At 38.9% G+C, this 15,627-nt stretch overlaps 1 protein-coding gene across 1 annotated transcript in view; it reads left to right on the top strand.

Annotated features, from left to right (window-relative positions):
• Positions 1-15,627, top strand: part of rxfp2a (relaxin family peptide receptor 2a) — a 122,267-nt gene that overhangs the window by 81,883 nt on the left and 24,757 nt on the right. Inside the window, exons 9-11 of the mRNA XM_037687368.1 lie at positions 3,310-3,381; positions 5,720-5,791; positions 15,421-15,492. Coding sequence (XP_037543296.1) covers positions 3,310-3,381; positions 5,720-5,791; positions 15,421-15,492 — 216 coding nt within the window. The remainder of the gene's footprint in view (positions 1-3,309; positions 3,382-5,719; positions 5,792-15,420; positions 15,493-15,627) is intronic.

The following is a 15,627-nucleotide window of genomic DNA, read 5'->3' on the forward strand; positions in this document are numbered from 1 at the left end:
TCGTTCTGGGTCTCATATCATCTGGGTTCCCCGCGCACTCCTAACAGGCGGGGTACACCCTGGATGTGTCGCAAGTCCATGACAGGGCCACATAGAGACAAATGAGACAAACAACCATTCACTCTCTCACTCACACCTAGGGACAATTTAGAGTTACCAATCAGCCTAACATGCATGTTTTTGGACTGTGGGAGGAAACCGGAGTACCCGGAGAAAACCCACGCATGCAGGGAGAGAACATGCAAACTCCACCCAGAAAGGCCCCTGGACCGGGGTTTGAACCAAGGACCTGCTCGCTGAGAGGCAGCAGCTCTACCTGTTGTTTCACCATGCTGCCGGCCACAAACATAGTGACAATTGGAGACACTGGAGATAATCCTTCCAAACTGACAATCACATCAGTTTCCTTTAAAGCGGCTACATTTGATGAGTCTCTCAGCACACGTTAGGTCAGGAAACAACAGTGCTGACACACCAGATTAAAAAAGTCTGACTTAGATTCAGTTCTTGGTAAAACTGCCAGCAGAACGACATAAATGGGAAGAAGTGAACTTCGTGCAGGGCAGATGTGTTCTTGAGCTTCAGAGTTCTTGTAGAGAAAGCGTACATTCTGAATCAATTATTCATTTTACAAGACAAAACTTGTCAATGTCTCCAAATCATTAAACTTTGACATTGTTTGCAGGCAAAAGTTAAAACATCAAACTTTCAGTTTATTATCAGACTTTTTTTTTTTTTTACCTTATTATACATAACCAATGGTGTGTCCATGAGGGTCCTTGAGTTTGTGAAAAAACATTCTTTTAAAAATCTTTCAGTGTCAAAAAGTCCATCCATCCATTATCTTTTACCCACTTCTTCCATTTTGGGTCACGAGGGTCGCTGGTGCCCATGTCCAGCAATCACTGTGCGAGGGGCGGGGTACACCCTGGACAGGTCGCAAGTCCATCACAGGGACACATAGAGACAAACGAGACAAAACCTTTCACCCTCTCACTAACACCTAGGGACAATTTAGAGTTACCAATCAGCCTAACATGCATGTTTTTGATTTGTGGGAAAAACCGGAGTGCCCGAAGAAAAAGTGCCAAAAAGTATTATTTAAAATTTATTTGTAGATAAATGTGCATTGTCGCCAACTCAGATTCTCAAAAATCCTGAGATAATTTACAGATTTTTTTTGTGTGTGTCAAAACAAGCCGTGATGATAACACAAATAAAACTATACGGTAATGGACAGACTTAAAAACATGGTTGGCTGTGGTTGCAACAATTTAAACACTTTTAGTTCTTGCTTCTCGGCTTCTGTAGGTAAAATATTTAGCAGACAACCTGACCAAATCAAAGTATGGTCAGCTGTAAAGCTGAAATATTTCTGCAGTTTGGAGTATGTGTGGCAGAGACAGGCTGGAGGAAAAGTAAAGAGATGATTCTTGTCTTGTATAATATCGTTCCAAAGTTTTAGACCACTTCTTATGTATCTGTAATTTGCTTCCATTGAACTAGATTTTTTTTGAAGATCTCAAAGCTTTTCTTTGGACTTTGGCAGCATTTTCACTCATTTTTGTACAGCTTTTGTACCTCACCAAGACAGGATATTGTGTTTAAAATAAAGAATATGGACATGTGGAGGACATGTGTAGTATCAGACCTAAAACTATCTACAGTTAACCATATCTGAAAGTCTTTTTAAAATTGTTATTAATACCAAAGAGATATATCCTCCTTCACCTGATCACCTACTGTTACTTGTTCAGATGATAAGTCTTTGGTAATCATTTTCTTGGCCTCAAATTTTTATTCATGTCAAATTATTTTTGGTATTTTTCACAGATTTAACTAAATAACTGGGGATGTGTCTTTGTGACAGACTGCTAGTAACAAAATGCCTAAATATTCCATTTAAAATCAGTTCACTGCTAAATTGTTATGTGTTGACACAATATGTGTTGTGTATGTATTATGTGTAATGTGTTGGGTCATCCCTTGAGTTTAGTGGCTTTTTTGATTGAATGAGTTCATTAATTACTTTGTAGTTTAAAAATAAAATATATTCCTCTGACAGTTAATTTGTATTAGACTAAAAATGAGATTTTAAAAAAGGACAAAGTCTAAAGAAAAGAGTTGTAAAAACCTTCAAAAAGTCTTGATGAAGAACACTAATGTCGAGAATGTCTGGCTCATTGACACCAAAACATAAAGAAGTTGGGTACAACCTCTGCATCTTAGTATGTGAAGAAGACTAGGACTGTTACTGTTAGCTTTTACTACAAGGAAAAATAAATGAAACACTTATACTGTTTTAGGACATCCATCCATCCATTATCTTTACCCGCTTATTCCATTTTGGGTCACGGGGGTCGCTGGTGCCCATGTCCAGCAATCACTGTGTATGAGGGGCGGGGTACACCCTGGACGGGTCGCAAGTCCATCACAGGGCCACATAGAGACACACGAGACAAACAACCATTCACTCTCTCACTCACACCTAGGGACAATTTAGAGTTACCAATCAGCCTAACATGCATGTTTTTGGTCTGTGGGAGGAAACCGGAGTACCCGGAGAAAACCCACGCATGCACGGAGAGAACATGCAAACTGCACCCAGAAAGGCCCCTGGACCGGGGTTTGAACCAAGGACCTGCTCGCTGAGAGGCAGCAGCTCTACCAGTTGCGCCACCGTGCTGCCTTGTTTTAGGACAAATAAGTAAAATTTTAAAAATACCACTAAGACTGTGTAGTGTGACCTTCCTTCTGAAGGAGGTTTTAAACTGTTTGCAGCAGGATGTTGCATATTTTATAAAGAAGTCTTTGAAAAGTGCTGTGTGTGTTGGGCAGCAGCATCTGAGCTGATGACTCAAAGTAACTGAGCTAATAAAAGAAAGGGTCTGGCATTGCATTGGGGACTGCTCGGAAGCACATAATGCAGATTGTACAAAGACTGTTTCTTAATGTGCTAAACATCGTGAACACCACTTGAACATCTTCAAAACCTGGTGACTAAACAACAAATACAAAAAATGGAGGACATGAGGTCAATCCCTCCCTCATCAGCAGTCACACACAATTACTATTAATAAAAACTAGACTTTTTACATTTTATTCAGCTACAGTACGATTTCTCCTATGAGCTTATTTAAGTAGACTTTGTTTTATTTCAGTTTAAATTCAAGTTAACCCAATATTTGTGTCATTTCATCTTTGCAGGTTGTAGGCAGGAGGGGATGTTATACTACAGCAGCAGTCACACATCTGAAATCCATCTCCTACTGTTTTGTTTACAATAAAATGTCATCTGTCTCTTTTCAGGTCCATGGTGCACACCTCGCTGCTGCAGCTCCATCCAAGCTTCTGTCAACACATGCCTGCCTTGCACTTGCTGTGAGTCTAATCTGACGGTGTGCATGTGTATTCAGGTGTGTAGTGTAGGTGACTCAGTAGGTTTTAGGAGGCGTGTGTGTGTCAGTTATCATTCTGACGAGCGGTGCTTCAGACTGATATACCTCTTGATGTCTTGATGTCACTGCGGCCGGTCGACTTGACCAGTTATTTCTGGACAGTGTGGAGAGGATATGGGCCCGTCGCTCGCAGTGACCTCCTGACTGGAGCTTTTCTGTCTGTGTGCTAGAAGCAGATTCCAGATCAGGACTCACATTTGCTCAGCTTTGTCATGTTTGTTTTGCTTTTCCTTCCAACGGCATACCACACAAATTTGTTTCCTTCTTCATTTTACAATATTTAGCAACAGAAAAAAGAAATACTTTACCAAAAGTGACTTTGTCTCTGATCAGATTAAACAAACGTTGTGCACTGATATGCTGAAGCTTCAGTTAAAAAAAAAGTGTCTTTGATTAGTTATGCAAGTAAAAATAAACTGATTTGAAAAGTTTATAAAGTTTAAAATGGCACACTCTTTTATTATTTTAAGTAGAGCGTTCAAATCTTTTACAAGACATTCTCTGGAATGGTTATTAATAATTAATATCTTACCTGGTGTAGATAGCGTTTTAAACAAGCAATGAATAGTCTGATCAGGGCGGGGCTAAAGCGGACTGCTGTCATCTTAGACCAACTCTAATCTCAAATATTACACTGAGTTTCATGAAAAGATTATTTTAAAAACATCAAGTTCATGCTCAATAATTCAGGTGAAAAAAATCCAACAAAGTTAAGTCAGGTCATCTAGACGGTTTCTTTTATTTTTTTGTTGAAATGTTTCGTCCTTCATCCAAAGGACTTTGTCAGTCCGAGGAGACACAAGAAACTCAGTCCCACAAATGTCACCTTCACATAGTGGACCAACCAGTTTGCTGGTGATAAGATGGTTTATGGAGCCTGCCCTCTCCCCCGTCAACTCCTCCGAGGCAGCCATGGCCAAAGTGGTTCAAACATCTAAGTTCATGCTCAATAATCCAGGTAAAAAAATCCAACAAATTTAAGTCAGGTCATCTGAATGGCTTCTTTTTTTTTTTACATTTCGTCATCCAAAGGACTTTATCAGTCTGAGGAGGATTATTGAGCATGGACTTTGATGTTTTGAACCACTTTGGCCATGACATCCTCAGAAGAATCAATGGGGGAGTGGGCGGGCTCCAGAAACAATCTTATCACCAGCAAACTGTTTTTTTTTTTTTTTTCCCCATTCAACCTTTATTTATACAGGTTAGTCACACTGAGTCACGAGAACTCATTTGCAAGAGAGATCTGTTAGTAATTCTTAGATCCAAACAAAAGGAGAAGGTGGCAAACAGGAGAAGCATCCACAGTCTCAGAGTTCAACAAATTCACCTTATCTACAAGACAAGAGTTGGCCCACTATGTGAGTGTGCTGCTCGTGGGACTAAGTTTGTTGTGGCTCTTCGAACTGACGAAGTCCTTTGGATGAAGGACAAAACTTTCCAACAAAAAAGAAAGAACCCATCCAGATGACCTGACTTAACTTTGTTGGGTTATTTAAAATCCTCCACACTGCTGTCACTTTGACATTATTCAGTTCTTTCAGCAGAAATATTTTAACTTTCCATTAAGAAGTGTCTTGTGTTGAAGTGCTACAGCTAGCTGCAGCTGTTATTTGTTCTTGAAATTAACCATAGAATTATCTGTAAATGTGTTTCATATAAAACTGAGAGCAATGTAATGTTTAAATAGTCTGCATGAACTGCTATATGCTTTTAAAAAGAAGTTCTTTTAAGGTGGCAGAATTTCACCGTGTTTTTAGCCGTGCTCAGACTAGTCACTAGCTCATCAGTCCTGTCAGATGAACTGTAGTTTCCTTTGAGAGCCTTTCAAAAGCAGTCTATAACAGATATTGTTCATAATCTTTTCATAAAACCCACATCAAAAGATCAAAGTATTTTCACTTTTGCATCGCCTCCGGTCTGGCAGTAACAGTGTGTAAATCTTCAGATTGTGTGTCTACTTTGTTGTGTTTTGTGTTATTGACTACACCTCTTCAACAGCTTTTTATCTAATAAGGCTGCTCACAGTGCTTGTAATTTTAGTGTTTTACTGTACACCTAAAAATGTATGAAACGTTAGCTATATAATTAATTTAATTGATTATTGCCCATCATTCTGGTCAGTTTGATTCATGCCACAGTTTAGTAGATTTGCAGCTGTCATTTCAGATATTTGTGTATCTCGTTAGCTAAGTGTACATTTTCTTTCCTCCATCTCCTGTCCACTGTCTTGTTTCTGTGCCCTGTCTTTCTGCATCCAGGGATGTTGGTGGAAACCAGATTCAAACTCTCAACTACTCTATCTTAAAGACATGCAGCAAGCTTGAAGTCCTGTGAGTATGTCATTTTGAAATGTCTGGAGCATAATAAACTGTGGAGCACAATTCACCTGGGATTTACAGCAATGCTGCAGTTCAAATGTCAGAAGTTTTAAAGTTGATGCATATTTTGCTCAGCTAAGATGAAGCTCAGTGATGGAGTTTTCAGCTGAGGCCACTTGAGAGATTCACAGCAACTTTAACAACTTTTTACAGCTGTTATTTTGACCTTTTTGGATGTCATATTGTCTTGTGTAGAAGAGCTTTCTTCTTTAAGTGACTATCGATGCTTTCACCTTGTTTCAGGGCCGTATTTTTACCACTCAGCTTGTTTTTCATAGCAGTTGAAAAGCTGTCTGGCCTGGTGCAAGGTGGCCATAACTTTCTCACAGTGGTTAGCTCCTTAAGCCAAAAGAGAGAACTTGCTGAAGAGCTGAATATTTTTAGAGCTCTAGCAGACTGACACAGCTTTACTTTGAAAACAGCAGCATCTTTATGACCTGAAGCTTCAGCTGAATAAACACTAGGTTATTCCAGTGTAACTGAAATATTAAATTGTCGTGTCTAAGCCAGTAAAATGTGATTAAACTGAGGAAGCGATAAACTGGTTGGATGCTTGTCCATGCTCATTTTACATAAACAGTCTTCTCTTGATGATAATTTTTCTTTGATGTAAAATAAAAGAAAGAAATGGTAGGCTTTGAAAGGATTTGTTTCCAGTCATTTGTGTAGTGTTTGACCTCTGCATAATCTAATACATTTTTTATTATTAAGCACATTTACAACTAACTACTCAAACTTATTTTACTATTCAAAACATGATTGTTTCCACTAAATTCCACATAAACTGACTCCTGTTTGTGTACAGAGGCACAGCACTAACTGATCCGCAGCTTGCCCCCAGTTAACCAGATTAGCACAAAATGTCCCATCTAAATGTCTGAATAGTTAGTTGCAACTACTGAAGAAAAATCCAAACATTTACACCCAAACAAATGTTCAGTGCAGTAACTTGCTTACACATTTTTTTGCACTTTTCAGAACTTGGATAAAATAGAGATTTGTTGCCCCCTGTTGTTTCTTGGCTGCCTTAATGGAAAAGGAACATCTGCATTGCTGGGAAAATGTATTTTTTTAATCTCTCACAGTGTCCTGGTGAAGATTCTCAGTCATCCGGACATGATAAATCTAAAAAAAAAAAAGTTAAAATAAAAAAAAATACAACAATTGGACTTCTATTGTGTAACTTGTTGTTCTCTTAAAATAGCCCTGTGTTTTCAAAACATCAAAGTTCATGCTCAATAATCCAGGTAAAAAAAATCCAACAAAGTTGTCAGGTCCTCTGGGCGGTTTCTTTTTGTTGAAACATTTCATCTTTCATCCAAAAGACTTCATGAATGAGGACTGATTAAGTATTTTGGATGAAAGATGAATCGTTTCAATAAAAAGAAATTGTCCAGAGGACCTGATTTAACTTTGTTGGAGTCCAGTGTTTGTTTGTTTTTTATTTTTATTTTTTATTTTTTTTCCTTTTTCTTTATGTAGAGATTGACCACAATCAGTGACACTGGAGATCCCATGCATGACACAACCATACTTCTGTCTGGAAAAGCTGTCGTTGAACTTGAAATAAGTTGTGGAAAGGAAAAGTAGCCCAGCAGGGTACAGATCTTCCCTGGGGTGAAATTGGTCCTGCTGTTAAGGTCATTATCTTGTTGACCATAGCAAGATATCATAATCTTGAAGACCTAAACAAAGGACCACTTTCATCCTGGACCTGATTTATACCCTTCTAAAGACAAATGATAAATGGACTGTACTTACTGTATATAGCGCATTTCTATCTTATCAAGATACTGAAGGTGCTTTACACTGCAATCCGTGCCCTCATTTACCCATTCATACAGTATCTTTACAAAGCTAATCTGAATCTGTAGAGACTAATCAGTGCTTTAAATCACATTCATACACTGATTGGACATGCATCAGAGGCAATGAGGGGTTCAGTGTCTTGCCCAGGGACACTTTAGCATGTGACTGCTGGTGAAATCCAACCCCCAACTCTCCCATTGGAGGATGACTGCTCTAACCACTCAGCCACAGCTGTCCCCGAAGATCTGTACCAAGCCACTTGGTTCAGATATGTAGATGGCACTTCGGTCTAAATCCATGCAAAAGAAGTAGAAGCCTTCAACAGATACCTGTACATCAACTCTGTGGACAACAACATCAAGTTTACCAGAGAGGACACCAACAACAACAAGCAGCCTTATCTGGACTGTTTGGTTAACATGGAAAGAGATGGAAGCCTCAATTTTGACATTTACAGGAAACGTCATGATGCATGCTCACTAATCCAAGTAGATAAATCTAACAAGGTTTAGTCAGATCATCTGGACAGATTATTCTTTGTTGAAATGTTTTGTCTTTTATCCAAAAGACTTCTTCAGTCTGAAGAATAATCTGTCCAGAGGGCCTGACTCAACCATGTTAGATTTACAGGAAACCTACTCACACAGATCAGTATCTTATGTTTGACTCTCACCACCCAGTGGAACAATAAACTTTCTGTCATTAGAACACCATCGAGCAGAACATGTTCCCACAAAGACAGAAGGGAAGGAAAAGGAACAAAAGCACATGAAAGAAGCTCTCCAAACATGTGGATATCCTAAATGGGCCTTTGTCAAATCAGAAAGAAAAAAACACTGCAGTACAAAACAAGGAGAAGAGCAAACTCAAAAACATTGTCATATCATACGTTGCTGGAGTATCTGAAAAACTCAAAACGATTTTGTCAGAGAATTTTTGGTCAAAGGATATGGATGTTTTTATTACTATAGCTGAGAACAAGAAACCCAAGACATAATCAAAGCCGTCTCCCAGGGACTACCTTATCTCTGCCCATGACCCATATGTTTGAGTTAGTGGAGAGCACTTGGTGAGAAGGCTTCAACTGGCTCCAAGGACACCTCCTGAGCTCTGTGAACTCAGCTGAACTGATAAGGACATAAAAACAAGCGAAGAAGCTCATGGCAGATTCTTGTGACTGGTATTCATATGTGTACATTTTATGTATATTTATGTAACCTGTACTGAAAATCTGCCTTGCAAGTAAAATGCCAGTTAAAAATCTACTTTTTCTTTTTGTGTAAACATAAGCGAGAATATTTTTCTCCAAAAGATTTTCTTCAAACACAACATACTGATACAGATATACCCAACAGGACCCTCAGACAGAGGCTGGACCAGTCCAAGGACAGAACCCCTAAACTGAGCGGTGTGGTGTCTGCAGGTCAGTGCAGTGAAGAATGTTCAGACCTCTCATCTTCAAGCTTGTGATCAAACATCTCTGTGAGTCAGGCAAACAAAAAGCCCAATGATCCTCCATTGTGAGGGGCGAGTAGTTCCAGTCTAACCTGCATGTGAATCTAACAAGGCCTCTCATGCAGCTCTATGAAGCTTGGAACTCCACACACTCCAGACATTTTTGAATTGATAAAGCCTCCCTGGTGTGAATCGAAACATCTTCAGCTACCGATAAAAGTCCAAATGTTTAGGTTTTTAACCTTTTATTTTTTTGATAATCCCTCCCAGAGATTTTTCAGTTTTTGCGTTTTTGTCACACTAAAATGTTTTGGATCATAATATCAGACAAAGAGATGTTTGAGAGAGGAGTTAAAGAAGCCATCTTTGTGAAGAGAACCATTCTTCATTAAACAGGGGCTTAGGCCTCCATGTCCAATTGTTCCCCTCTTACATTGCTGTTATTGCTAGGATCACTCAGACCTCTGTGAACAGCAAGCGGCCATCATGGCACTAATGATCAGTTATTAGGTTGATGGTCCTCCTTTTGCATGTGAACAACCAGTTTTGGCTGTCCCCAGCAACCTGGTTGATCCACTATGAGAAAGAATGTGCTGCTTCTGAGGCTATTTGTTGTAGCTCCTCAGACTGAAGTCTTCTGGATAAAAGACAAAAAGTTTCAGCAAAGAAGAATCTGTCCAGAGGACCTGGCTCAACCTTGTTAAGAATTTCAGACAAAGATAACCTGAGTAAATACAAAATGCAGTTTTTAAAGAATGATTTAATTTAGTTAAAAAAAAAAACTCAATACAAACCTAATAACTGGCTGTGTCACTCGTGGTGGCAACAACTGGAATCAATTTGCAACATATGTCAAAAAGTCTTACGTGGATGTGGAGGAATTTAGGTGGTGTTTCAGATTGTCTTGCTGCAGAGCCTAACTGTTCTTGAGCCTAACATCACAAACTGATGGTCTGCAATTTTCCATCAAAAATTATGGGTTTTGATTTATTTAGGTTCAATTAGAGCTGACTGACATTGATTCATGGTCTCATGAGAAATGGTAAGTAAAGAAGCTCCAGACCATCACACTACCACCACTGTGTTTAACTGTTCTTTTTCTGAAACAGTTATTTTTAGATTCAACAGAACGCACACCTTCCAAGATGTTGCACTATTTCCTGTCAGTCCACAGAATATTTTTCGGAAGTCTCAAGGATCATCAAGATGTTATTTGGCATATAAGACAGGCTTTGTGCCCATCCTGTCTTTCTTATCATTTTTGGATCGCCTGGATGATGTCGATGCGCTCCCAGAATAATTTGGTCTGCCTGCTCCTTCTGGGAAGGTGCACCACTGTTCCATGTTTTCTCCATTTGTGGATAATGGCTCTTTTTAAGTGATGTCTTGTTTCTACAGGTCTGGCAATAGTCAGAGTGAAACTGAACTCGGTTTTCAAAATAAAAACAAAAACATTGAATTCATGATTTAATGGGGGGGGGGGGGGCAGTTGCTTTTTCAGACAGAGCCAGGATAATTTGGTTAGCTTTTTGTTTCTTAATAAATAAAAACAATATTTTTAAACTGTATTTAGTCTTTACTCGTTATCTTTGATCTTAAAATGTGTCTGCATTATCTTAAACACTTAGTGAGACAGAAAAGCAGAAACATAGAGAAGCAAATATGCAACGTAGAACATTTATCTCCTAACAAAAGTCACAAGATACTACTGAGACAGAGTGCTTCTCTACTATAAAAAAGATGGACTGCATTGCTGTATGCTTGTTCAGATAAATCAGACCAAAGTGGTGTAAGAGGCTTTAAAAAGCTGCTCACCACATGGGGCTCGTCAGAAGAACCTGAGCAGTGATTAGTAGGAAGAATAAAACAGGAAAGGCTCTCTTGGTTCATTTCAAGGATGTGAATTTATGCTATTTCCAAGCTCCTCTTAAGAAGGGAGCCCTTTTTACACTGACTGATTCACCTCAGTGTCACCGTACATGAATATCACGCTGAATATCAAAGGAAAAATTACAGTTTAAAGCCACACCAAAATGAGATCCATCATTTAGAGGAAAATGTGTTTGCTACTTCTGACTGATTTTGTTATAAAGAACAAAGAGGAAGATTTCATTTGTAGGACATAGATGAATACCTTGAACATTCTTTTTGACAGACATACAAGTTCAGAGATGCAATCTTTTCTTTACGTTTTAAGCAGAGGATGTACAAAAACCAGATGTAGCTACCGTGACTCACTAGTTTGCAAGGTGTCCTTGAGTTGTTTTAAAAATGGATCTGAGGAAAAATCCAAGGACATTGTCCACTGAAGTAGTCATAGATCGCTCTAAGCTGCAGCTGTTCCATAGTTATAATATTATACAAGTTTAACCAAATTTTAAGAGCTTATCAGAACCTGCACCTGGATTATTGAGCATGCATCAGGTTATCAGAACAATATCCTTTCAGGCATAGACGTTATATTCATGTTAAAGGTGAAGTATAGCAAATAATATATGAAAATACTAAGCATATGGGTAATATGTAAAGCAAAACTAGACTGTTGTAATATAACTCTTTAGATAAGATTAGTTAATTAAATAAAATAATATGAATTGAGGTAGAACATAAACACTAAGCCTTAAAGCAATGGTTCAAATTGTTAAGGTGGGGTTTAGGTGGAAAGGTTATGAACAATTAATATCTTAACTGTTGTAGATAGTTTTTTTTTAATGTCCACAGTTTGGGGGAACAGAGTTTATTTCTGATCTGACATTTGAAACAACAGCTACTTGCAAGTGAGGACGACTAAATGGAATGAATTTATGGTCTTAAAACAGAACCACGGGAACAGACTACATGTCAGTTCATGTTGTCTTTGCATCACACAATTATTTACATAGAATTTTCTGACTATTTTCAAGTGCAAATAGCAGCAGCTGCAGCTAGCTGTAGCACTTCTGGTGTAGTCAGAGACACTTCCAACAGATAGTAATAATATTTCATCTTGAATAACCATGTAATGTGAAATTAACAGCGATGTAAAGGTTTAAAATTCTACTGTTGGTGTAGTTCATTATTACATCTTTTTGACTGGTGTTGCTTTGGGACGTCAGTAATCTACTTTGATCTTTTCCCTGCTGAAACTAGCTGTTAGCTCATCATTTTGGTTAAATTAAACTGTCTAAATATTCAACGAGCTATCTAATACAAGTAACATATTAAGTTCTTAACCTTAACATAGATGGCGTTTGAGGAACCTTTGTCACCTCTGTGATGCTCCTTGTTTCTTTTTACCCAGACTGCCAATGTCAAGCAAGCTGTCTTTAATTTGGCAGTGATTTGTCATAGCCAGAAGACTCTGGGATGAGTTACTGGAGCCCTGATGTTTATCAGACCTCAGAGTCATGTTGTTTTCCTTTCATAAATTTCACACATTTCTGTTTTTGTAATTGAACAAGAAAAAAAAAAGATGGATGGATAGATGGATGGGTGGATGGATGTTGGATGGATGGATGGGTGGTGATAAAGTATGACAGTCCATATTTTTAGCACAGATGTATGGACTATTGTACAGAACCATTGTATCTTACAGAGTGGAGTTTATCTCAGTGCACTGAAGTTTGCTCCGGCAGTAAATAAAAATAAAATTATGTTTTGGTGTGATCAATTGTCTCCTTGTCCTCTTTGTGTTTATTTGCTTGCTTCTCTTCCTGCCTTTCTGTTTTATGCCACCCTTCCTCGCTTGGATTCATATTTATTGTCCTCTCTTGCAAGATCGAGGGAAAAATATGCAGATCAATAAGATTTTGGCAGAAAAGAAAACCCAGCCACATTTGAAGGTCTCCTTCTCATCTATACTTCATAGAGACATCATTCAAAGTTTAAATGGGCCGCAGAAAGTAAAACTTTACATGTCTGAACTGGCATTTTGATATATCTTATGGTTTGTACATAATCACAGTTTAAGCTTCATGATTTTGGAAAATTTTCCACAGAATGTTCAATTGACAACTGATGTATGTTGACGTGTCCAGTTTCTGAATGTCTAAAAATTACCAAACCTTTGAAAAATAAACTTTTCCTATTTCCACAACTTTTTTCTTTTGTACAAAAACAAATTAAACATAGAAATATGGGATTTTTTGTCTTCTTTCACCCTGTAAGCTCTCACTGCCATAGAACTTGTGATTTTCTCTCAAATCCTTTACCAGAATGCCTCAGGAGGAGTTTAAGTATCTGCACATCTTGTTCACGGGTTATGATAAGATGAAGTGGGGGATGGAACAATGAATTGAGGCCTCATCGTCTTTAATGAGAGTGTTGCTTTGGTCAGTCATGGTGAAGAAAGAGTTGAGTCGAAAAGCAAACCTTTCGATTTACTAGTCTACTTTCCAACCTTTTGTGATCATGAGGTTTGGATCATGACCAAAAAGAACAAGATACCAGATACAAGCATCTGGAATGAGCTTCCTTTGTAGGGTGGCCGGGCTCAGCCTTAAAGTTAGAATGAGGACCTCCATTATCCAGGTGAAGCTCAAAGTAGAACTGCTGCTGCTTTGCATCAAAGGAAACAGTTGGCGTGGTTCAGACATCTGATTAGGATGCCTCCCTTTGATGGTTTTCCAGGCATTGCAAGAGGCCTCAGGGCAGACCCACAACTCGCTGGAGGGATTGTGTATCTTTTATGACCTGGGAATGGTTTTGGGTTCCCTAGGAGGAGCTAGAGAGTTTTCCTGGGGGAGAGAAATGTCTGGGTTTTTCTGCTGGATCTATTACATCTTCTACCCAATTACCCATAAGTAGTAGAAGATGGAGACACTCCCAAAATATAGCCGGCACTCACACAAGCTTACACAGACTTTTAATTCAATTCAATTCAAAAATACTTTATTAATCCCAAAGGGAAATTAAGTGTCGTCGTAGCTCATCATCCTGGTTTCATTCAAGAGTTGTTAGATGCTGATAGCTGTAGGCAGGAAGGATCTCCTGCAGTGAATCCTAAGAATCTGGCCCCCAGATACCGATCTGTCCACCTGGATCCAGCTTCTTGTCAGATCCGGTGGGCCTCTCAGTCCTCCTGGCCAGACATAATTCCTTCTTGAACGATGGTCACTCCTCCCAGCAGTCTGCCGAGCTCCTCGTCACCACGGACAGACAGCTGAAGGTGCCGGGGGATGATCTCAGTCCTCTCGTTGTCACGAGCCGAGTTTCCCACCAGCTCCAAGATCTCAGCGGTCAGGTACTTGAGCATCACCGCCAGGTTGACGGGAATTCGTCCACGACGCCTCCTTTTCAACTCATTTGAGATTTGGGGCTGTAGTTGAGGTATTTGGGTTTTTGAGATGTTAATCAGCTAGTCCTGGTTTTTAAAAAAAACACCTTGTTGCCATTACGCATCATAACAAATGCCCAAAAGTAAAAAGGTTTCAGTAAAAATCCTTCCAGCTGCACAGCATCTGATACCAGAGGAAATAATCATCAGAAAAAAGCGATAAACATCCAGTAAAAAGAGAAATTAAAGTTTTCACAATAACTCAGAATGAATGTAACAGAGCTACTCCAACATGCAGCCACCCCGAGCGGTGCAATTCTAGAACGGTTTTTATTTTAGCTCCTAAATCTGGAAAAGAAAGGTCTTGTTAACTTGTCAAATCCTCTGAATTAAACACAGTAAAAACATGAAAATGGATTAGTTTTCTGCTGCTCGTGGTTTAAGAATTTATGACACAACTTTTCTCTTTTGAATAGTGACTTTTGGCTTGAGGCTTTATTTTCAGTCTGATTTTGTCTGCCTGTCGTTAACTTGATAGGGAGTGAGAGACATAGGTGTGTGGTTACATGGTGAGCTTGAACGTTTATTGTGATCTCTTTTTTTTTTCACACTGTATATTGTTTATACATTACATTCTAAGTATTCTTCTTCTTAGCTTAAATATTTCAAAATTGCTGAGTGAAATTTGAGCAGTAACTACATTGGTATCCTTCAAAATGTTCAGTCAGTTGATAAATAAATACAAGTTTGAACTGATGTTTTTAGACTTTGTTCAAACACACACATGCACACATGTGCACACACACATGCACACAGGCGTGCACACACACACACAGTCAGAATGTTTCTATAGGACACTAAAGCATATGCACATTTATTAAAAACAAAAGTTTGGCGAACTTTTGCAGAAAGTTTTATTAGGCCAAACCTTTGAGGCTTCGCCATGTGAGTCTGTCACAGTCCAGTTGGTTCCTAGTTGTGTCTCCAGCTGCTGTGGGTGTCCACTCCACTGAGATAAGCCAACATTTTTTATGGTATCTGACAGCCCATCTTTCCTGTTCAGAGTACTGGAGGACAACATGATCAGAGAGGTTCCTGAGAGCACTTTCCAGTCTCTGTGGAAGCTGGCTGATCTGTGAGTAGTTTTATATTTCACATTCATTTCACAGAAACACTTCATATCAGCAGCTGAGCTTTATTAAAACAAGGCCATACCTTGATTTTAAAAAAAAATCCTTGTGTTTACTGAGGAAAGCAGTTTTCACTTCAG

This window comes from Nematolebias whitei, chromosome 14 (genome assembly GCF_014905685.2).
Source record: "Nematolebias whitei isolate Nwh7 chromosome 14, NemWhi1, whole genome shotgun sequence".
Taxonomy (NCBI): domain Eukaryota; kingdom Metazoa; phylum Chordata; class Actinopteri; order Cyprinodontiformes; family Rivulidae; genus Nematolebias; species Nematolebias whitei.